Source organism: Hippoglossus hippoglossus, chromosome 16, assembly GCF_009819705.1.
Source record: "Hippoglossus hippoglossus isolate fHipHip1 chromosome 16, fHipHip1.pri, whole genome shotgun sequence".
Lineage (NCBI taxonomy): Eukaryota > Metazoa > Chordata > Actinopteri > Pleuronectiformes > Pleuronectidae > Hippoglossus > Hippoglossus hippoglossus.
In genome coordinates this window covers 13469179-13493391 of record NC_047166.1, presented here as the reverse complement: position 1 = coordinate 13493391, position 24213 = coordinate 13469179, and the positions used below count along the sequence as shown (strand labels likewise).

General features: G+C 40.1%; 3 protein-coding genes and 2 long non-coding RNA genes across 7 annotated transcripts in view; 2 read left to right on the top strand and 3 right to left on the bottom strand.

Annotated features, from left to right (window-relative positions):
* The window catches only part of LOC117776858 (female protein-like), an 18007-nt gene extending 3701 nt beyond the window's left edge, over positions 1-14306 (bottom strand). Inside the window, exons 1-6 of one of the 3 annotated variants that reach the window (XR_004616499.1) lie at positions 14217-14306; positions 13895-13949; positions 13296-13398; positions 12896-13193; positions 12565-12781; positions 7853-7984 (exon numbers count right to left, since the gene is read on the bottom strand). Coding sequence is in view for 2 of the 3 variants with exons in the window: in XM_034611207.1 (XP_034467098.1) it covers positions 7980-7984; positions 12565-12781; positions 12896-13193; positions 13296-13398; positions 13895-13949 (678 nt within the window). In the remaining variant the exon portion in view is untranslated. Of the gene's footprint in view, positions 1-7848; positions 7985-11917; positions 12782-12895; positions 13194-13295; positions 13399-13894; positions 13950-14216 lie in introns of those variants that run through there. The other 2 variants (XM_034611207.1, XM_034611208.1) reach the window with 2 other exon arrangements.
* On the top strand, positions 1514-20517 carry LOC117776861. Its single transcript, XR_004616501.1, has 3 exons — positions 1514-1523; positions 13258-13260; positions 19541-20517. It is a non-coding gene; the product is annotated as an uncharacterized LOC117776861 (long non-coding RNA).
* On the top strand, positions 7351-7746 carry LOC117776860. The gene is made up of 2 exons (XR_004616500.1): positions 7351-7630; positions 7674-7746. It is a non-coding gene; the product is annotated as an uncharacterized LOC117776860 (long non-coding RNA).
* LOC117776859 (female protein-like) lies at positions 7868-9395 on the bottom strand. The gene is made up of 4 exons (XM_034611209.1): positions 9341-9395; positions 8709-8811; positions 8321-8618; positions 7868-8206 (listed from the first exon to the last, which is right to left on the bottom strand). The coding sequence occupies exons 1-4, from the start codon at positions 9393-9395 to the stop codon at positions 7988-7990; spliced, it is 675 nt and encodes a 224-aa protein (XP_034467100.1). The 3' UTR covers positions 7868-7987.
* On the bottom strand, positions 17392-24213 carry LOC117776857 (metalloreductase STEAP4-like). The gene is made up of 10 exons (XM_034611205.1): positions 23730-24213; positions 23355-23462; positions 23191-23261; positions 22981-23068; positions 21700-21978; positions 21487-21581; positions 21261-21371; positions 20833-20875; positions 20511-20675; positions 17392-18117 (listed from the first exon to the last, which is right to left on the bottom strand). Exons 1-10 carry the CDS (start codon positions 23928-23930, stop codon positions 17860-17862), a joined length of 1419 nt encoding a protein of 472 aa, XP_034467096.1. The 5' UTR covers positions 23931-24213; the 3' UTR covers positions 17392-17859.

Genomic DNA, 24213 nt, shown 5'->3' with positions numbered 1-24213 from the left:
ACGATCAAATTTAATACAGATTGGAGTCATCAGTTAAGCAAACACTAAAAAAAAGCATGCGGCCTGTGGATGTTCAGGAACGTAGCTCGAAAAGAAGGAATTTAAGTGAAGGGCGATATATTTAAAAGAAGTCAAATTTCATTTTTTACTTGCATTAAAAGGGAACAAGATGGCAGCTGCACCTGCTTATTCATTCTCAAAACTTTACAAAACTGAAGTTTGGAGGGAGGGGGCCGACTCGATAAGAACAGCTGCACTGTTATCTGGGTCTGACCGAGTTTCACTCAAAACATGGAATCAAGGTTGTGCTTGATAATAATTGATTGAAATGTTTTTTCCTGCCAGAGAACAGGTGTTAAGTAAATCCAGATTGAAAGTGTTAACAGAGTTACGTGTCCAGTTCTTTTCTTCACTTTGGGACCAACTGTGGCTGACGAGGAACGAATGCTAAATTTGATATTGCCCTTGCTGTGTGGCAGATCGGCCTCTCTCTTTGTATGACCTGTCGGGGGCAGGGACCGGGGAAAGTTTCACTTGGCCCAGGCTTTGTCCTGGGAAGAGTCATATGTGTCATTAGCCTTGGAGCCTGGATCTGGAACACATCCGTCAGAGACACAAACAAATGAGCGTGCTCTGCTTTTATCAGGCTGAGGATGAAAAAGGCAACGTTTTTTTTTGTTTTTTTTTTGCCCGAAGCAGAATGTTCAGTCGCAGATATCCCTGTTATCTCGTATCTAAAACAATTATCTGCACTCGCAATCTGCAATCCCTCACACCCCCTCCCATTGTATTATTCTCCCATTACCAAAGAGCCGCTGTTAATTTTAGCCTGTTTCCTGCTGTTTGTGTGTGTGTGTGTGTGTGTGTGTGTGTGTGTGCGTGTGTGTGTGTGTCTGTGTGTGCGCGCGTGTGTATGATGACACACAAATGAGGTAGAGGATTCCAATATTGCCCTGGGTGAGAATTAAGATGTAGCAACACGGGGAAAAGCTGTGAAACAAGCGAACATACAGTCATTATTTCCACTCACGTTTAATTTCACTCACCTAGACAACCTTGAAACCCATAATAAGATTATATGTGTCCAGCCGTGAAGGGTCGACTCGATGTGAGCATAAATAAACAGCTGAAATTGTGGGTAAGGACACAGATCATGGGCCACGTTTAATAAAATAATTCATCCATGATTCATCCGTGAGGCACTTGTCTGCTGGGTGAAGATAACAAGGCCGATAGCTGTCTGAATGTTTGTCTTGAAAACCGCACAGTGCGATGCCATGGTTTGGACGTAGTTTGCCTTTTTGCACATTTCGCTTTTTAACAAAATTATCGGTGCACTAAATTAGTTCAGTTTCTTATCTGTGAATTTGTAAAAAAAAAAACAGTTTTTGCTTATGTGTAGTTAAAAATGAAATATCTTTTATGAAGGTTGTAGGTATAAGTAACTCATCTCAATCGAAATTCGTTTTTTTTCTCATGATGTTTTGTCTCAATAGTCTTTCCCTTGATAGAGATACAAGGTTGTGCCGACATTCAACATTCATTAGATAAAAAATAATTGAGTTATTATATAAAAAAAAGAATAATAATACACAGAAAAAATCTTTAAAGCTTTTTACCCTAAAAAAGAGACCTTTCTTTTTACTAAAATCAATTTGATCTTTTGTTAAATTCATTTCCTTTTTCCTGTCTTCTGTGAACTCTGAATTACGGGAACTGCAGGTTCAAAGAAAAACCCAGTCCTGAAATAAATGAAAGTCTTTTCCCATATGGTAAATCTTGACATACAGTTTTTTTCGTACAGATCAGAAAGCCCAACTCTACAGTGCCTGAGGTTTGCATTTACCTCAGCACAGCACGGAGCAGATGCACCTTGGCCTCGGATACCAAGGGGGCAAATGGCATCCCAAGCACATTGTCTGGCGGATTAAACCTTGACAGTGCTCAAACTCTCAGTCTCCCAGGCTGTTGAGGTAAAAGTTGCCCTCCATTACATCAGGAAGCAGCCAGGGTACCACAGGGGCCTTTTTCTGAGTTCTCACGGAGCACATACCACTTAATTGATTCAGCAGGAATGTCAAAAGAGAGGTATTTAGGGTGAGCGGAGTAACCTCTGCAGCTCTTATCACGCAGCCTAATTTATCGGGAAAGTCCCTGGAGGTTTGCGAGTAACCCGCTGCATCACTAGAGCCATGTAGCAAATGTAACTGTTCCTTTACAGAGGAAAACTTGGTAAAACTGATGAAACACTAATGAAAGCTGGTGAATTTAAGCGTCCGCCACACGTACCAATGACCGACAAGGTGCCATTCGTCTTTGCAGACCTGGAGACCTGGTGGGTGCATGCAGCTGCATGTAAAGAACTGAGCTGTGTTTCCTCCTTTTTTAAATTAGAGTTATTTACAAGTGTAGATTCCGATTACTAAGCATTTTCAAAGCAGTAAGCACCGAGGAAATGGAACAACTAGAGCCCACATGCAACCATAAAGATCAACCTATTATTCATAAAGGGGTTTGGGTTAAGTCATTTGATGAACAATGTGCGCATTTGAATACAATAATAAGCAGGAGCACTGCTGCACTTAATTCTTCAGATTTGCACTTGCTTCATGAGCAATACCACTGAGACACATTAGGAAAAAGAATAATCTGAAGTCATAAAAAGTTAAGTGAAGAAGCCATAAAACGTATATATAGTATATATATATATATATAGTTACAAGCCACCATATACTATTAAAATCCAGGAAGTCTCATTAGGGCTGTTAAAAGTACAAGCTGGACGTGAACGTTGTCAAAACTTTTCGAAAAGTGTTTTAATAAAAATCACATTGATCTGACATTGTTTTTCCAATTTCCTTTTCTTTAATGCAGATGTTCTTCGAGCTCTGGCCCCTGCTGCTTTTCTATTCTGTGAAGCCGTTTACTGTAATCATGAATTAAATGTGTGTCTGTCTCTGATACTGTTTGGCAAGTGATAATTACTTTTTGAAGTATGATTGCCTCAGATTTTGGTCCCATTTTGATCCCAGCAGGAGTTGTAGTTTTTTCTGAGAGAAAGGCGACGGGGCTTCGTGCACGCTGACGCAGGAACCGCAGCCGCCCCGGTGCCTTCACGGGCTGAAATCATGAGGCAGAAGAGAAGCGAAATTGAACAGATTTAATGCACAAAGAAGAGCTCTTATCTGCAAGCAGGGACGCTGCAAGGGGACTGAGAGTTGGATCACGCTCCAGAAACATGCCAGAGATTATAGAACATGTGCATGAAAGCAAGTTTAACTGCTGTCAGGGGCCGAGGATGCTTTCCACTGATATAGAATATTAGTAAAGGTGCAATAGAGATTGGTTGTCTCACTGGGTTATCACTAATAGAGAATCATGTGTCCAGCCCACACTTTGATGGCCTGACGCTGGGATATTTTGATGAGGGACCAATGTGAGTACTGTGGCTTTTTGTTGTCAGGAGGCCCAAAATTGCCTTGATTGTACCTCTGCCTCCGTGTACATCCCCAAGTGAGGCCGAGCTACAGAGCAAAATGTGCCATTTTTAACAAAGTATCCTAAAAACATGACTCAGAAGGCTCACAAATGTGTATTATGTGAAAATAAAAATGATATTTTCAATGATTTGTGCAAACTTTTGGGTACCCACAAATCCCTGTTCAAATCCACACACAAATTCTATTTTTATTCATAGGCAACCGTACAGAGGTGCTAAGTGTTCTGTACAAGAGGTAACGAGTTGTTCCGAGAAAAAACATCATTCCTACTTTGAAATTACACATGAAAGCCCAGATGTCCCAGTTTTCCACCAGCACTTAAAGTAAAAGTCTCAAAAATCTACCTGCAAATGTAACCTGATCCATTTCTGACTACCCAAGAGAATGAATAAATAGTTGTACACACTAGGTACATTTTATTTGTCATTTTTAGGTGATAGAATACACATTTATTTAAACCTTTTTTACTCTAATTTCCCTTCAGAAATGCATCTCTATAGATTATTAACATTTGTATTGGTCATGTTAGTTTGATTGAGTGTATTTCTTTCTTTCTTAGTTTTGTATTCATGCTTGCACATTGATCTTGTGTCATTAACATCCTCATTGGCCTTTCTGCTCTGTCAAAACAAGAATATCATGTCCTCTCTGCAGAGGACGGACGACTGCAGCTCAGAGCTGTTTCCCGGTGAACAACATCTGATCGGCCTGAGGGATGAACACTGGAGACGGATCAGACTGAGACGACCAGACACTGAACTCAGCGGGGGGAAAGTCTGTCTGAGGGAGGGGGGGGCAAGTCTTTAACCAAAGCAAATGTCATTGTGAAGTTGTAAGGTTTTGTTTTATATATTTATATAAGGTTCTGTTTTCACCCCTGTCTATTCAGCCGGGATTTCTCAGGGAAATATGCACGTGGATAAAGGAAATGCAAGATATATAACAAGACTGAAGTCTGTATGTATAAAAATTGCATTGGGCTTTGCCAGAGTTTTTTTACGTAGCTTGGGTTTTTGCACATTTCTCTTAATATGATCATGTCAGTAAACTTTTTTAAATTTCTTGATCTGTTTAATGCTAGAAAGTGTGTTTGTTTGATGGTTGATTTGTTTGTTTGACTGTCAGCAGGAATACATAGAAAACGAAATGACAGATTTCCATGAAACGTGGAGGGCTGGGACTCGGGTGAAGAAAGTTCCAACACATCTGGACAAAGGAGGGGATCCAGGAGTTTTTTCCCCTTTCTTTACCATTGGGAAAAAGGGTATTGTTGGAAATTTTCAGCAACTTTCAAGCCAATCATTCATGTTTCTTGATTTTAATAAAGATCTGACATATTTAGGAGACTGATATCAATGAATGTGATAAATTTGGTGCAGCTTGATTGAAATTGAAGGGGCCTGTTGTACATTGGCAGAGGTATGTTCTCTACTGGGATACTATTCTCGTTAGACAAAACTAAACAGTGCATCTGAAACAATTTCTCTCTGTCAACAAAGTTGACAAATCAATAAACGTGCAGACTAAATGTGAGAACGTGCAACATCTTTGTTTCAGTGTATGTGTGTATGTAAGTGTTCGTGTGGTGTTAGTCTTGTGGGAGGGGTTAGCAGAGGACTAGCCCCAGCAGGTGTTGTAGCTCGGAGATGTGAACAACCTGCAGCTATAGGACCGTGGACTAGAAATGAGAACTATTGCATACGCACACAAATAATTCATAAGAACTGCACAAAAATAGAGATAATAAGATTGATAATTATTGTTTCTCAGGTTCATTATAGTAGAATTGGACAAGCTGAGCTGTATTGAGACAAGATTTTTAGCTGCACGCGTGTCCCTCTTTTATTTAGCACACAGAGTGTACATGCAGGTAGTGTCACTGAGTAAATATAGTGCCACAAGGTAGCACACGAGGACCAGCTGTGACTTGGATTCAGAGGGGAAAACTTATGTGCAGGTGCGGAAACACAGCAAGTGTTGGTATGTGCAAAACAGAAATCAATCAGATAATGGAGGCGATGCAGAGGGGGAAACCGGAGAGGATGTAGCAGCCGTCGCTACGACACAGTCCGGTGCTACAAGAGCAGTACGCAGCTCCTTCTTTTTAGCCCAAAGCAGAACATTTAGTCAGAGACATCCTGTTATCTGGCATCTAACAACATTATCTACACACATAATCTGCAATCTGCAAACCCTTACATCCCCTCGCAATGTTTGATTCTCCCATTACCAATTTTAGCCTGTTTCCTGCTGTTGGGGTGCAAGTGTGTGTGTGTGTGTGTGTGTGTGTGTGTGTGTGTGTGTGTGTGTGTGTGTGTGTGTGTGTGTGTGTGTGTGTGTGTGTGTGTGTGTGTGTGCTGATGTATAAATGAGATACCAATATTGCCTTGGGAACAAATTAACATGTATCCACGTGCGGAAAAGCTGTGAAACAAGCTAACTTACCTTCATCATTCCCACTCATGTTTAATTTACACACCTAGACAACCTTGAAACCCATAATAAGATTACGTGTGTCCAGCCGTGAAGGGTCGACTCGATACGAACATAAATAACCAGTGGAAATTGTGTTTGAGGAAAAAAGATCATGGACCGTGGCGAATGAAGAGTTTGTCCAGGATTCATCTGTGAAATACATTTTTGAATATTGAATTGCACCAGGAGAACTGTGGTATACAAATCTGTACTAATATGGCTGTAAAATAAATCCACTTTCATCTCAGGTAAATATGAAATATTGAGTTATATTATAAGTTATGTTATGAATTATAAGATGTTCACATGAAGTTTAGATGCATTCATGTTTAGGTTGTTACTCATTTTACAAAGGCTGTATCCAAAAACATTGCAGCTATGTCTAATTGTTTGACTACGTGGGGGCCAAGCAAGAGCTGGTATATGCATCAAGAACATAAAGTCTAACTTTATCAGAATAACACACAGATAATAAACAATCCCGGTGAGAATCAACTTAAAACAGGAAGCTTTTTGTGATTTTTATAACCTAATTTATGGTGGAAGTTTAGGAAGCAAGTATTTGAGGTGGCTGGAAGCTGGAATTCACACAAATAACAAAAATACAACCAATTAATTCATGTATGTTTTGATAAATTGTTTATTTTTTTCTTGCACAAATACTGCAGTCTGATACTGAGTTCTCTGTTATAAATGATGTGTCGTAGGTCTATCAACTGCTTATAGATTCATGTTAAATCTGCAGGAACAGTCTTTGCAGTCTATGAAGCGATGTGGCTGTTCCTGCTCTTGAGTATTGTTGCAACGTACAGTAGTTCGTTGTTGAGCTACAGCAGGTATTAAACACAACCAAACTTTACTCATGGGCATAAAGACAAACTTTGATCCTTCCTCAAACAACTATTAAAAGCAGTCACAAATGAGACCACTGGGAGATGACTGAGATGGAGAATACAGAAAGTGTACAGCAGTCTTACAGAGCACAAACTAATACTCTTAGGATCCAAACACTGAGGAGCTTTTGAACATGTCTGAATGTGTCATGTTTATAAAGTAATATCCTTGGGAAAGTACACGCTGCACGGACACAATACAGTCTGGTGTCAGTATCACAAATGTCACTGCAATGGCAAATCATGAATTCACTGGATGAACGACTGTTCACAGTAAGGATTAGTGTGAGCACAATAGTAATAGATCTATTTAATTTATTAGATTGGCACTTTGCAAGACATTGAATGAAATTCATTTTTTTCCTGTATTATAATAATCACCAACCTTATTGTCTGCTTAGTCCATCTACATCAGTATGAATCCATAGGAGAGTCTATTAGTGGTTGGGTGCATCTGTCAGCACAGAACAACTCGCATAAACAATCAAAGGTCCATGTGGGAGCATGTGTGATGTTTTACTAAAGAACAGAAGGAAAGAAACTTACACCAAACAGTCTTAGTCGCTGATTGAATAAGGATATTGTTTATTTCAATGTCCAGAAAAATAACACACAAAGATCAATTCAGCTCATGTAAATACCAAAACTAGTTTAAAGGTGAATTCATATATCTTTGGCCAATAGGGATCAGAGGACCTTCAAAATAAGCGACAGACCCACAGGCTGGATATTATTGCAATGTAAACTTGTTATGACTAACATGTTAAAAAAGAATACCCTTCTCACACATCCAGCAGGAATGGAGCAACATTACCACCTTAGAATTTTAGTCTGAATCTGTTGCAGTGAGACTGAAAGATACAGAAAATCTGATTTGGGAAAAACCATGGGCTGTTTATAAAGTTGGACGACATGACAGCCAGAGTGTTTCAATTGCCACTGGTCATAAACCCTGCCTCCTCCATGTTAACAGATAAACGACACCTAATTTTGCTGCCTGTAAATTCTACAATTCGACTTTTTCTCTAAATGCATTTACATTGCACATAAAAGCACAGCAAGTGTAATATTATGTAATTTTTTGTCTTTCTAACGTATTAATGGACTTGTTTTAAAGGTTCAGTGACAAGACTGAATTTTTTCCTCAATCACCACTTTGTCTACGATCTGGAAGTCCAGTGCATTCCAGTTGATCACATTCCCTGGAGTGAAGTGGTGCTCATCCACGTAGTTCTGGATCTCGCAGGAGGAGAGGATGTAGTCCCACATGTGGACGTCCGACATCATGCCAACGAAAGACTGGTTAATGTCAAATCCCCCACCGTGAGAATCCTGCTCCTGAGGTCAGAAATACAGAAATTTAAAGCAAGACACACACAATAAATCGCACGATATCACACAGATAATTTGCTGAAGGACCACGAATTATGATTCTCATCAATAAAAATCTACCTGTCCTAAAATAATCATCATGGTTCCTTTGATGTTGGACCCAGAGGTGCTGAACTTCTTAATCGAGGGTATTCCATCAAACCACATCTGCACCAGTCCAGACTTAGAGTCCCATGTGGTACAAATGGAGTGCCACATGTTCGGCTTGTAGTCAAACCCTTTATATTCTGTCTTTTTATCCCTGATGATAGGCTCCATCTCCTTATTTGCTTCATCCCAAAAAATCAGGAAGTCATTGCTCTTGGAGGATGTGGCCAGAGAGAAGAGGGCGTGGTCTCTGTTGAGGTCGGTAAAGGACCTGGGGACATTTCAAAGTGATATTATCATTCATAATACTTTTTACAATCAGGTGAGTTCTTATATATGCATTTCGTATGTTCAGTTCTACCTGTGACAGAGAGTAACAGCACTTAATTCCTGTTGTGCTATGTTCAGCTTCACACGAGCAGTGTTGCTTTGCTGTGGGAAAGTGAACATTCGACCCGACAAATCTGAAGAGAGAGACGGAGACATTTTTTTAATGTACCTGGTTTTTTGTTTTATAATTTTTGCTTCTTACCATATGGCCCCTGCACATCATTCAAGATTTATGATTAAAAAAAAATATGTACAGCTATGAGGAAGAAATTACTTCTCCAGATGTAAAATACAAATCTTATCACATCATTATCAAATAAGAGTTTTTGCACTATTTTGTAATAAATAAGTCAGTTTGGATTCAGTTATTGTTGGAAAGTGGTCAAAGCACCAATAGTTTTTCACACATTGGTCAAGGAATCACACATTTACTCAGAATGAATAGGTAATTTCAGTCGAACTTGTAAAAGTGAAATGGTAATTTGAATATATCTTGCCTTGTTGAAACTCTCCTGTCAATACAGTACACATTTTAAAACCTCATGTATGGAAATTAAGATGTTTCCTTGCCTGTAATGAAAATGTTATGCTAAATAAAAGGCAAAAAAAATTCTATGTTCATGCTTTTTACTTTTTGGATTCACTCTGTTGTGTTTCTTTTACCTTCAATACTTTCAGCACATCCTGTCAGCATCACCAACCCAAGCAGAAGAATCATCTTATATAAAGACAAAAGTGTTGTGTTTAGTGGCAGCAGAAGGACCCAAGAATGCAGAACAAAAAGGTGTAGTGAACAAAAAGTGGACTCAAAAGGCTAAACTGAAAACACGTGGAAAACTCAAAGAAAGAAAGTGCAGGATAGAGGTGGGTGACGTGAGGCGGCATGAAGACGACGAACTGACAAAGACAAATGGAAGCTAAAAATATCACATCTATTACAAGTCTGTTAAATATCATTTTACAGTTTTACTTGTGTAGATCCTACCTTGAAGCCAGCCTCAGGATTTAGTATGATGCAGTGAATAGGGAAGACACTTCTACTTTCACAACTTCCCCATTTCTCAGTGCACGTGAATGTTTTTTTCCTGATCTACTTCTTTATTTTTTGTCTTCAGATTCCTGTATTGTAACAACATACAGTGCTTTCTGCTGAATCAACATAATCCTCCTCATGTCGAAATAGTCATTGTTCTCAGTTCATCATTTACATGGTTAACTGCACCTTTATTATTCATTTAATTGGCCTAAAGTTGCTGGTTGAGGATTACACTTATATTGTGTTGTATGTGTAACAGAATCTACAGTACCAACAAAGTCTGAACACACACTAAGTGGAGTACATATGTCACTGCAGCAAAATAAGAACTTCCTCTCCTGCTTTTATATAAAAACTATCAGGTGGTTTTTCAGACCTTTAACTTTCCAAAAATATCATTAAAATAGAGATACAGGGATACTTCGATATAAAGCATGGAAGAGAGAGAAAAGTAAAATACCAACTGTATAAGAACGTAGAATGTCACTCCTCTTCCGCTAAGGCCTCACAGTCCCCTTGTGAAACCACATTTAAATGCCAAAATTCCAGATTTATATTTGGATCTGCCTAATCACACACAGTCATAGATATCTGTCCCCTCGACATCAATAGGATCCATTAATTAAATATCTGAGAAGTCAAGGAAAATGTCAAAAAACATCATATCTCACAAATGTTAACTAAATCCCCCCTGTGATCTGGGTCTGCACCAACATTTAATAGGTTTTTTTCCTGACCCATATCGCAAGCCTCCACCAGGTTTCACTGTAATCTGCCCAATACTTTTATATACTCCTGAAAAATAACAACCAAGCTTCTATTGGTCACTTTGTGCCTCAGGGCCTGTGAGGTCACCAGGCCAAAAAATCTCCAGTTCCCCCTCTGATCTCTCTCTTTCTACCCACTTCTCCTGAAGAAGAAGTGGGTATCTCTCTCTTCCTTATTACTTCTCCTGAAGGAGAGGTGTACCTGTACCTCTCCTGCTCACCCAGCCTGGGAGACATTCTCCCTTCCCAAGCTCTTCCAGCCTCCATGCAGGCCTGCCTGAAGCAGACTGCTCCAACCTTCCAAAAAGGCAGTGACGTGAGAGCCTGCCTAAGGACTTCAACACGAGCAGCTATGACACAACGTCTTGCCAGCAGAACAACAACAGGAGATACAAACCAGCCTGTAAGACCAATTCACAGGATTTCAAACAGCACATCGGAAAGGACCCTTTCCCCCCTTTTCATGAACTGGTAACACACCCGGGCTTATTACACTAGGCTATGCATAGGACTGTTAAATTCTATTCATGTGATGTTTATAAGTTTGATTTTTGTTGCTGGGATATTTTGGTAATAAATTATTTGAAAGCTAATGTTAGTTATGTTATGCTCCTCGCAGATTCAGGGTCTTTCTTTGGATGAATCTAACCACTTTCTTTAACCTGGTACCAACACCTCACACACACATCTCCCCAACCTTAACACACACATGTGACCTCAGCCACATGGTCCCACCATTCCATGTGGTCCTTTGTCTTCTTCGTGGCCCCGGCAGCCATTTTGAAAAAACACACACAAACACACTTACACACATACACATCTGCCTATAGTAAGTACACTTTTAGTTAGTTTCTGTGTTTTTACTTTGATCATTTCATAATGAGTTTTTCTTTAAGACACAGGCTGTTGTCATTAATGTTGCATAAGTGTGAATTTTGCCAACCTCTACACTGTCAAGAACTCCATATCCTTCAACTTTCCTAACTACGGATGAAGTAATTTTGCTTATAGTTATAAATTGAATTATTAATCAGAGTCCAAATTTGTGGTAAGTAATTTCACGAGACTAAAATCAATAAATTGGCTATCTTCTCTCTTCCTTTGAAGGGTGGTGCCCCGAGGTAACTTTAATGTCCATTACATTTATTATTTAATATACATATTTTTATATTAATAATAAACACATTTATTGAGTGCCCAAAGGCACAGGATTTAATGGTGCCATGTTTAAAGTAGAATAATCCCAACAATAGGCATCAACAACATAAAGTCTAACTTTATCAGAAAAACACATATAATAAACTGTTCTTATCGTTCATTTTAGGTAGTTATTATCACACTGATGTATGTCCAATTGTTTATTTTTTGTTATTTGATGCTATAAAAAAAGGAGGAAATGTCATGATTGACAGCTGAGACTCAAGATGGCAGCATTCGTATCAGAGTGATTCTGGCTTCATTTCTGTGGGAGGAAGTGGCGCCTCGTACATCTTTATTTACAGTGGACAGGCAAAACCAAGACTGTGTTAGAATGTGTTCGGCAGGAAGAATATATTGGTGTGCAGAGGGATAATTCTCTGGAGGATAATCAAAAGGAGCGACTCTTTTCACATCACTTGTTGTCATTCATTGCTTTTATTTTTCTCCGATCCAATAATGATTACATTGATTGAAAAACTGTGAAATTAAAACATATCAGGAAATGATGTTAGTAACGAATTTTAGATCTGTCACATTTACAATTGAAAGCTACTGTACAGCCAAAGAGATAAGTCGTGTTAGACAACCAGAGAACCCTCTTCGCCGAAAGTTAAAGGATCTGGATTTTCTTCTTACTCTAAATAAAAGCCTTTCAGCTAAATTTTCCCTTTTTTAATGCAGGGGGTAGACTGACATTTTGAATGCCTGCGGCTTTAATGTTTTTGCTCTTAACGACACAGTAAACTTAGATTTTAATCTGATTTACTGCCTGTAAATTCTACATTTGGACCTTTCCTCTCAACATATTTTCATAAAAGCACAGCAAGTGTAATATTATGTACTTTTGTCTTTCTGACGTATTAATGGTCTTGTTTTAAAAGTTCAGTGACATGACTTTGATTTTTGCTCAATCAACACATTGTTAAAAATCTGGAAGTCCAGTGCATTCCAGTTGATCACATTCCCTGGAGTGATTTTGTCTTCATTCACGTAGTTCTGGATCTCGCAGGAGGAGAGGATGTGGTCCCACATGTGGACGTCCGACATCATGCCGATGAAAGACTGTTTAATGTCAAATCCCCCACCGTGGGAATCCTGCTCCTGAGGTCAGAAATACAGAAAGTTAAAGCAAGACACACACAATAAATTACACAATATCACACAGATAATTTGCTGAAGGACCACGAATTATGATTCTCATCAATAAAAATATACCTGTCCTAAAATAATCATCATGGCTCCTTGGATGTGGGATCCAGAGCTGGTGGATCTCCTAATCGAGGGTATTCCATCAAACCACATCTGCACCAGTCCAGACTCAGCGTCCCATGTGGTACAAATGGAGTGCCACATGTTCGGCCTGTAGTCAAACCCTTTATATTCTGCCTTTTTATCCCTGATGTGGGACTCCATCTCCTTATTTGCTTCATCCCAAAAAATCAGGAAGTCATTGCTGTTGGAGGATGTGGCCAGAGAGAAGAGGGCGTGGTCTCTGTTGAGGTCGGTAAAGGACCTGGGGACATTTCAAAGCGACATTATCATTCATAATACTTTTTACAATCAGGTGAGTTCAACAGTGAGTTCTTATATATGCATTTTGTATGTTCAGTTCTACCTGTGACAGAGAGTAACAGCACTTAAATCCTGTTGTGCTGTGTTCAGCTTCACACGAGCAGTGTTGCTTTGCTGTGGGAAAAGGAACATTCGACCCGACATATCTGAAGAGAGAGACGGAGAAAAATGTTTAATGTACTTGGGGTTTTGTTTTATCATTTTTGCTCAATTGTAACATAAATCTAAAATGTAAAGCTATGAGGAAGAAATATCTTCTCAAGATGTCAAATACAAATCTTACCACATCATTATTAAAATAAGAATTTCTGCACTATTTTGTAATTAGTAAGTCAGTTTGTGCAAAGAGTGGAATCAATTCTTGTTGGAAAGTGGAATAAGCACCATTAGTTTTTCACACTTTGGTCAAGGAATCACACATTTACTCAGACTGAATGGGTAATTTCAATCGAAATGGTAATTTGAATATATTTTGCCTTGTTGAAACTCTCCTGTCAATACAGTACACATTTTAAAACCTCATGTATGTAAATTAAGATGTTTCCTTGCCTGTAATGAAAATGTTATGCTAAATAAAAGGCAAAAAAAATTCTATGTTCATGCTTTTTACTTTTTGGATTCACTCTGTTGTGTTTCTTTTACCTTCAATACTTTCAGCACATCCTGTCAGCATCACCAACCCAAGCAGAAGAATCATCTTATATAAAGACAAAAGTGTTGTGTTTAGTGGCAGCAGGAGGACCCAAGAATGCAGAACAAAAAGGTGTAGTGAACAAAAAGTGGACTCAAAAGGCTAAACTGAAAACACGCGGAAAACTCAAAGAAAGAAAGTACAGGACAGAGGTGGGTGACGTGAGGCGGCATGAAGACGACGAACTGACAAAGACAAATGGAAGCTAAAAATATCACATCTATTACAAGTCTGCTAAATATCATTTTACAGTTTTACTTGTGTAGATCTTACCTTGAAGCCAGCCTCAGGATTTAGTATGATGCAGTGAATAGGGAAGACTCTTCTACTTTCACAACTTCCCCATTTCTCAGAGCACGTGAATGTTTTTTTCCTGATCTACTTCTTTATTTTTGTCTTCAGATTCCTGTATTGTAACAACATACAGTGCTTTCTGCTGAATCAACATAATCCTCCTCATGTCGAAATAGTCATATTTCTCAGTTCATCATTTACATGGTTAACGGCACCTTTATTATTCAATAATTGGCATAAAATTGCTGGTTGAGAATTACACTTATACTGTGTTGTATGTGTAACCGAATCTACAGTACCAACAATGTCTGAACACACACTAAATGCAGTACAGACAAGAACTTCATCTCCTGGTGGTAAAAAAAAACTATCAGGTGGTTTTCCAGGCCTTTAACTTTCCAAAAATATCATTAGAATAGAGATACAGAGATACAGAGATAAAAAATACGGAAGAGAGAGAAAAATGAAATACCAATTTCTGGATCCACACCAACATTTAATGGGTCAGGAAAGACCAATATCGCATCCCTCCACCAGGGTTCGTAGTAATCTGCCCAATAGTTTTTGTGTAATCCTGCAAAATAACAAACTAATCCACATGAAAACAAAACCTCCAGGACCGAGGTAAAGATCTGAGGCAAAATGTTAGCACAATTAAATTATATAATTTACATTATAAATGTATATTACAGAACACCACATTTGACTCAACAACACATGGGCGTTGTATTTTTTAAAGATTGCTTGTGTTATAAGGATTCTTCACATGTTGTGTGAGGTTTAGATCATACGTGAAGGAAAGTTCTGGATATTGTCCCACATGTGGACATCGTTCACCATTCCAACAAAAAACTAGTTAATGTCAAATCCCCCAATATGGAAATGAAATGGTATTAATATCACACAAAATCAGTTTTGAAATCTGGACTTTTATCTAATCTATACCACATATAAACATCAAGCAATTCAACTGTACCAGGCCTAAAATAATTATAGCGTGTCCACACATGTTTGATCCAGACGGGGAATATTTTTTGATCAAAGTTTCTCCATCAAATTACAGCTGCATCTGTTGGGATTCACTGAACACAGCACAGGACACAGGACACAGTGGATGAACATGAAGTAGATAAAGAACAAAAAAAAAAAGATATGTTCACAATCCAAACAGCATGGCTCCCTGAAGATCAGGGTCATCAGGTCGTTTTCAGCAGAGGTTTGGGCCCAGGCAGAGAATTACGGTGGTCTCTGTGGAGATCTGTAAAGGACCTTCTGGCATTGAAGAGAAATTATAATGCATGCTGCCCTTTCACATAAAAGTCCTTTCTCGACTCAGTCAGAGTCACATGGTCTGTGTGGAGAGAGAGAAATCTTAGATCAAACGCTTATGTAAATCCTGTTATTAATGAATTAATCATGCAGTGGCTGCAAAAATAAAATAATTAGTCGAGATAAAAGATATAGGCATTAGAAAAAAATATTTTTGGGAAGATCATTTTACATCTTAGTTTTGGAGCATAATTGCACCTTTGTTCCGTGAAAATCATTGCACTAACAATTTTTATGGAAAGTCCCTGCAGAATTTTAAGAGAGGTAAAATGTGAACTATTGATTGTTGGAATATGAACAGCTACTGTACATGTCAGCACTGCTCCGTATCACCCATCATTCTCGATTTATAAAAATGAAAAAAAGACCCTGGAGCTGTAAGGAAGTTCACTAAAAACCTGTCGATCACAAGTCTTTTGATTGACTTTTTGAATCACACTTAGTTTGACGATTGTTTTGTCGTTTTTTTGTTGTTGTTTTTTTCGCACAAGTTTATACAGACATCATTTCATTCTGCAAATAATCTTGAAAAATAAATGAGGGCCAGTTTAAGCTCTGTCAAATCAATGAAATGTAAATCCTAAAAACATTTATTTTATTGGAAACAATAAAAACAACATATTCCCTGAATGTGGCTGATTTTTGTTTTTATCAAGATCCATGAATTATTTCATGAAAAACGCCCTATCTAACAATGTTAATGACAGTGAAAAAAAATTCTTGGATCTGCCCCCTGATCCACATCAAAGTTTAACACCTCCACAAAATTACATGGAAATCGGTAGAGTGCTTTTTGTGTAATCCTGTAATGAACAAACAAACAAACCAAACAACAGAAGTGAAACAGGAGTGAAAACATGAGCTTCTTGGTGGAAGTAATTAGGTTTCACATTGAAATATCATGAACAGTAATTTGCATGGCAAGAAAAATGACAATTTATACCTTAAATACACAAATTGTAAGTTGTTTTATAAGTGTATGCACAGTTCAAAGTCCAACCTGTTCTCCTCCTCCTCCTTTTGAACCTCTTCCTACACACACACCTACAACTTCAAAGACTTGTCACGTTTGTTTCTATCCATTGTAAATATCCAGTATCTCTCCATACTAACCCAATATCACTGTTTGTTTATTCGTCAGTCTTTCTAGTTTATTGGTATCTGGTTTATTACGTGTAGCTTCTCGTGTTGACTTTTCCTCCTTCCTTAGCGTGTGTACATGTGTCTGTGTGCCTTTCCTTTTAAATTCATCCATTCATGTGACAACACACTGCATGGGGGGGGGGGGGGGGGGGTTGATTCCTTGACAATGTTTATAGGTTGATCCTTGGTGATGATGTGTCACTAACGACTACCAGTTACCTGAAGTCTATGTTTTCTTCACGATCAGCAAAAATGACTTGCTGCAGCACAACATCAGGGGCCGCTCTGTACTGTCACAACCAAATAACATGTCCTCTCTGCAGGGGGACTCCTGTGATGGAGCAGCCTGCACGCTCCCTTCTCTACTGATGTGCTGAGACCCAGTAGTAACTCGGGACAAGCCTGTAGCTCAGAGCGAACGTTTCCTGGAAAACGGCATCAGATCAGCCAGAGGGATGAACCCTGGAGAGGGATCAGACAGAGCACACTCGACTCAGCAGGGAAAAACTCTCCGAGTTTGACTGAGCTTCCAGACAGGATGAGATATTTATACATGGCAGGAGGAGAACAAGAGAGACAAGACAACGTTGCTCAGTCGCAGTGAAGTTTATTGTGAAGAACATTTCGCGGTACTGTAGTGCGAACCAAATCTAGAAAAAGATAATCCAATAAACATAAGGCACTGTATACTGTATATTGTAGGTAGTTGAGAAACTCAGATATAAATCTCAGATATGGTCAAGCTGTTGCTGCTGATGTTGAATGAGTTGCTACACTAAAAGGACGAGTATACAAGGCATGTTAAAGACACAATTTAACAAAGGTGAGGGGCATAGATGCTTCGACATGTCTGTGATTATATACGTAGGTCCAAGGCATTGGAATGAATCATGAAACACCACACAATGCCATCGTATCACACATTATGTGAACAAAATGGAACAACTCCAACACGAGTACATAAAGAGAGACTGTTTTGTCTGTTTGGCTTCGTTAACAACAGATCGCCAAACAATGTATAGTATCAGATCTACGACATGCACAACAGCAAGCTATAGTAACCTGATGAGAGAGCTTTTGCAGGGCAAGTCACTGTGGTGTCTTTGTGTCTGTGTTTTCTGTGCAGAGCAATGTCTTTGTGTCCGCATTGCTATGTGAGCAGTGATTTCTTGCTGTCATCCTCCAGGTCTGTCCTCTCCCAGCCCTGTCGAATGCGGGTGAGGGTGCGGTCCACGCAGGGCAGCAGGAGCAACAGCTTGAGCACCAACACCACGGACGGCAACACCAGGCTGAGTATGTAGCCAGGAGGAGTGTACCATTTGTAGGTGTAGGGTCTAAGGAACCGGTTCCACCCATACAGGTAGGTGTGAAGGGTACAGAGGAACAGCGTGAGGTAGCCTAGCTTTGACTGGAGGAGAGAAAAATGAAATAATGCATTTACATTTACAGATTCATATAGTTACACCTCTGAAAACACAGATCTAATCACTGTGTGTGTGTGTCTGATATTTTCCGGAGTTTGCCTTTCACATATGTAGAAGGAGACCCCACAACAGAAAAAAGACCAGAACATTGAGGCTAGGGGTGGCACCTGAGTACAGAACATGCAGGAGGCAGGATAAAACTTATTAGAGTCTGTGGACAGCACAGTGATTTAGGCCTTTACAGTTCTCAAATCACGTTCTTCCCAAGTTGACATCTTGGTTTTTCTTCCTGAGATATTTCTGTTCCTCAAGTTCCACGTTCACGGCCACTTCAAACTTTCCTGCTGTATTCTCTCATGAGCTCACCCAGACATTGTACTAGAGAGCTGACAGGAAAAGTTTGAGAAATGTCCGCAGCAACTGACTTTGACATTTGCGTTCTCTGTAAAAAATTCAGGAACATTTTCGGTTCATGTTTGGCAGCAGCTATAAACACCTACACATGTGCACACATGTTAAACCATGCTCATCTACCTGGTGCGAACATACTGCAGTAGATCGTGAATGTCCATGCACCCACACATCTACAGGCAGATAGATCTATTCTATACACAAAACCTTAAGACTGCGGCCAAGGATAATATATGCCCCCCAAATTACATTTGATGAATAACTTAACATTTAAAGCGCTGCTCTAATTTGGGCTGGAGTAAAGGGGAGGGCTGTGGAATGAGAAAAGGAGCTTGACATGACCCAGTTACATTTATGAATGATCTTGTTCCCTGTAGTGAGTCCAATTTCATTCTGATTGGTCAAAGTGGGAGAAAAAAAGGTAAATATTTGTGTCTGCCTGAGTGAAAACAATCACAGTGGAAAATTTAGCAAGGAAACGATGAAAATATCACCAACATGCCAAAGTGTTTCATCTGAGCCGACGCACCGAATCGCTGGGTGTTGGCAAAATCACATAATGTGAAGATCATAGCAAACAGTTTTTCTGCCAGTATCCACACGTCTTATAAAGGTCCAGTAGCCTCTTTCTGTAAGTTTCTAAGTGAAACCTCAGCAGCCTGGAGCATAAACAGGTGCAATAGTACACACAACATTTCACAACACACTTTGAAGTTTCTCCAGAGGACACATTTTAAGTGGATACCAGGTGACCCTGTTTAATATTAGGAGCATGTGTCTCTGTTAACTGAATCATCAATCTGGTTGTCATTTGCAGCTTTTCAAGGCCACAGTGAAGAGGTGAGATAATCATCTGGTCCATATTAAAATTTCCCAATGAGCTTGTTTGTATTCTTTTTATCAGAAGCCGGCTCATGAAATATCATAGAATTGGCACTAAAATGAGCGGCAATGTGCTCGTCTGCCATTCAGTTTCCTTTTCGTCGTGACTAGAAGTGCCTTTGCTGTGTTTCATTTTGTTCAGTGGTTGTAGCATTTAAGTGCAAATCTAAATGGAGAGAATACACACGTGTGGCTTCTTAACTTGTGTGGTGATCAAGGGTCCAAAGATAACATAAACAAAACGTTAGCATTTAAGATGTCATGGGAAACCAGCGGAAAGGTTACGACTACACAACATTTAAAGGAACCATTATTCAGATAATCAAGTTCATTATCTTAATTTCTCATAATCTTGCTTGAAAACGTTTACATGCTCTAATGTTCAGGAAACGCATCACGTTCCTCATCCTCTCCATTGCTGCAGCTCCACCTTTCAGCCTCTGCCTAAAACGCTTAGTTTTAGCTCCTGTCTCTTTAAGGCCACCCTCCTAATTAAGTTTAGTCCGCTCTGATTGGCCAGCTAGCCCACTCCGTTGTGATTCAGACACTTCCAGCACATGTAGACGTGTATTATGCAGATTTCTATCGTGACATTTGCATCTGCGGAAGTATCGCCCGCACTACTGACGAGGCGTTTAAGGTGCAATATTGTCTGTGCGGCAGAGGAGCCTTCTCTACCACAGGGCTTTGGGCTTTTTAACTTTGCAGAACTTTTACATACACAAAAAAAATCTATGATACACTAAAGGGAAAGGAGAAAATGTAAACGCGTAATATGTCTCCTTTAATGATTCCTGTAAACACACACGCCCAGACACTATAAGGGAAAACTTGTTGGGTACTTTGCTCATGAGACCAGAAGGCTCACACCACTGGAAACTGTTGTGAGAAAATTCCACAGTCTCATTCCTCCAGTTGTGACCCCCAGTGTTTCACCATGTAAACAGGATGCAGGGACTGAGCCAAGTGCTGATGTGCTGCACAGTATCCTACACAGCTCAAGTAGAATTTGGGTCCAAAACTAAAGCTCACACATTCAAATATCCACGAATCATTTAACTCAAGCAAACATGTCAGTGTCTACCTGTACGAAGCTGAACTCCCTCCAGCTGAGAGCATTGCTGACGGAGGGCAGAGACGTTATTCCCAGCAGGAGATAAACCGCGAATCCCAGAATCCCCACAGAGAAGTAGGAGTCCGAACGCCAGGCTGAAGTGTTGTCAAACTCGTCCGTTTGGTTCTCCTTGATCTTAAAGTGACAGTAAACAAATACCGTTTGTGTCTGTACTGAAGGAAATAGATAACTATTATTGAAAATTGTCTGAATTCACGAGTATATATGAGTACATTTTCCATGCTTTGAATGAATCAACCATTATTATTTTCGACCTGTGTGGCTGCCTTACCCGTGAGATGATACCTTCACCAATCCTGAATCTCACATAATATCTGGGAATGAAAATTTGAAAAGTATTTAGAGAAATAGCATCTGGAAAATCCAGACAGCTCTACCTCTGTGATGACTAACTCATATTAAACCCTACCAACCCTCCAATACCTAGTTACCCCCCTGGATCACCATAGCAACCACCGCAGTATCCACCAAGTCCACCATTGACCATTGAACAACCTGTTATCATGTGAACATATATTCACTTCTTGACTGCAAGTTTTCATATCAGCGTCTGTGAAAGGCCCATATCTTCCTATTTTATCGCGTCAATTCATCACTTAACAGAAGGTTTGGTTAAAATTGAGATTTTTTCCAAGCTGACATTATTTGTTGAAATTAATAACCAATCTTAAAAGTAAATTCAAGATTAACCACTTGTACCTAATGGGGATGATGAGGGTGTAGAGCACATGTAGAAAGGCGAAGAAAAGTGCCAGTAATCCCAGCTGTTTTCTGCACAGCATCCAGCGATCCAGCCAGTTAGGGAAACGCCTACAACGACAAACATACTTCAACTTGTACGAAGCAATATTTAAAATACATCACAAATTTTGCACCTGTGTTCAGGCACTAAATATCAGTCATTCAGTCTGTTCTGATGTCTGACTTGTATTTGGTTCCTTTGTAGAGCTGAACGACGGCAGCGATGACACCAGGCAGGTAGCACAACGCCAACATGATGAGTGACACAATGGGAAACACCTGAAAGATAAAGGTTAAGAACAAAAGAGATTATTGTGAGGACATGAATGTGCACCATGATTTATATGAAATGATTTCTCGAGGATACATTTTCAAGAGGAACACATGCAGTGTTTACCTTGTTGGCCAGGGACACCATGATTCGAAAGGAGTTGTCTTTCCCCTCAGTAACGTACTTGTAGACGACGTCTCTGAGGAGCACGTAGAAGAAGAAGAAGGCGGTGAGGCCGACGGCCACTTGGAGAGGCAGCCTCCACTCAGGGAACAGCTGCAGGGGGAAGTCCTCCAGTTCTCTGGCTGCAGTCAGGGACCCTCTATCCAGAACTGTGAAGCCCAATTTGGTGGCTGCCTCTGCCACTGCCTCCTTTGCCTCAGCACTGTTTCCACACAGGTAAACCTGCAGCATGAAAACATCCGTAGTTTTTAAAACATGTCTGATGATGATTGTCTTCATTACCTCATATTTATACATTTATGTTTATTTCTTTGTACACCCAACGATCAAACCAATTTGAGTAGAGGAAAGCAGGTAAAAACGAATAACAATGCTCAGTCAACATATGTGATTTTGCTGATGGTGGTCCAAACACCACAACACAACCCAATACTTACACATATTCCCTCCACAACACAATGCACTCCTGTGTGGTTTTAGCGTCCACTGGGATTCCGCAACCAGATCGAAATGAAAGAGAAAAACCCACATATGCCGCAGCTTTGCAGCACCCAGAGAGAGAGAGAGCAAAGCACGTGAAAGGAAGCACAGATCTGGGAGAGATTGTGGAGTTAATTGATTCAAGGACAGATCAGAGATGGCAGTCACAGCAGAGACAGAAGGCTGTCTACTCAGGTTTGGCTTCTTTTGCTCGGATTTGGGTTTGACCAAAACCTCAAATGAGTTAATAATATAATTTGGACAAAAATGTTTTCCTCTTGGAAGGCGACAATTAGTTTGAACTTGTTGCTCGACACCCCACTGTGCAAACACTTTGGAGAGCTGACAACTCCTTGAAGTGGAAATCAGTGAACGTTGAAAAATAGCCTGACTCTCAATGTTAGTGAAAGTGAAAAAGATCAAATATAATATAAACAAACAAACAGACAGGGGTGAAAACATAACCTCCTTGCTGCAATTCTCTGTCAAGGCTAACCCCTTGTGTCGTCATGTTAAAGCAAGTGAAAAAAAAATTCCCTGATCTGCTCGATTATCTGGATCTGCTGCTCCAAAACATTTTGTTACTTTCACTTTTTAAGATTTCATGGAAATTGATCAAGTAGTTTTGGCTTAATCCTGCTAACTTACAAACACCATTGAGAACATAACCTCCTCGGTGGAGGTGATTTTATACAGATCTGATGCTGAATGTGTAAAATGTTTGGAAACAGGCTCCCTCAGTACCTGTCTGTTGGCATCTGTCGGTCCGTTCTGCAGAGCCCAGGCAGACAAAGTGTTAAAACCTTTCACAACATGAGCTCCAGGGATCAGCCTGGAAAACAAACAAGAAACGTTTGCTCCTTGTTCCACCAGCTGTTCATGATTCAAACCACATGGTCCACAACAGTTCTTAACGTTTTAGGTCGTCATCATTATTGCCGGATTTCCTTTTACCTCTGCAGGTACTCAGCATTGGCCTCCGGATATAGATTCTTCTTGAGGTTGTTGCTGACGTCCACCAGCACCTTCCGATCAATGAAATTAGCGGAGTGGATTAAAAGTTAGAAATTAACCAACTGCTGTGTGACACAAAAGCATCTGACCGTGCAACAAGGTACCTTCCCCTTGAGCTGAGGTGCGAGAGCCTCGAGGAATTCATAGTGTTCTCTGTGAATACAAACAAAGACCAGACCAGCTGACTGAGACGCTGCCGCATGGCTCATCACCTGGAAAACACATGCAAACAAATAGTACTACTGTCATTCAGGGCCATTACGTATGAAAACACATTCAATATTGAATAGCTGGCTGACACACACTTCATCAGTGACCTTCTAGCTCAGCTGCTTTTCCCCAGAGCTGACTATGCACTTGTCATTATGCAACACACACTCTCAAGTATCAGCTATTGATTACAACAACAATCATCAAAACACAAGCTGTAAACAAAAGCTGAATTCCAGTGAGAGGGTTGTACTCCATGTCTTGTGTACCTGAGCTCCCTGAGGCAACGGGCCACAGCTGTGTGGTCTGCGGCTGCCATACACCACCCTGTAGCCAGACTGGAGCAGACGCAGTCCCAGCGAGCGACCCAGGTCCCCCGTCCCATAGATACACAACAGCTCGGGCTCTGGGGCAGCTGCTGCACCGAGAGGATGCAGCGACACACTCTCTTGCTTCACCTCCTTTGACATGTTGCTCTTGCAGCAGGTATGACCACCGTCTGCCACAAACGCTGAGGATATCTCCGGTGGTTTCCAAAGAACAAAACACTCTGTCAGGGTGTCTGTCAATGACTAGACAGCCGCTCTGGAATATGACTGAATATGTCCAGACTTGAGGCAGAGGTAACAAAATTATAGTCCTCAAAGTAACAGTTCATGTGGGTGGTTCAGCAAAAAGTGACGTAAGAATCAACCGTCTGCCCCTTAGGCCATCCTGTATCCACTTCTAACTCATTACTCTGTGTGTAGTTCT

Bases quoted from the DNA above. Each gene is read 5' to 3' on its own strand.
- LOC117776859 (XM_034611209.1), bottom strand. From the start codon at position 9,395: ATGATTCTTCTGCTTGGGTTGGTGATGCTGACAGGATGTGCTGAAAGT. The intron at 8,812-9,340 runs GTAAAAGAAACA...CTCTCTCTTCAG, and splicing joins ATGTGCTGAAAGTATTGAAG to ATTTGTCGGGTCGAATGTTC. The intron at 8,619-8,708 runs GTAGAACTGAAC...AAATGTCCCCAG, and splicing joins GCTGTTACTCTCTGTCACAG to GTCCTTTACCGACCTCAACA.
- LOC117776857 (XM_034611205.1), bottom strand. From the start codon at position 23,930: ATGTCAAAGGAGGTGAAGCAAGAGAGTGTGTCGCTGCATCCTCTCGGT. The intron at 21,582-21,699 runs GTAAACACTGCA...TTTATCTTTCAG, and splicing joins TGGTGTCCCTGGCCAACAAG to GTGTTTCCCATTGTGTCACT. The intron at 20,876-21,260 runs GTACAAGTGGTT...TTTCATTCCCAG, and splicing joins ACCCTCATCATCCCCATTAG to ATATTATGTGAGATTCAGGA.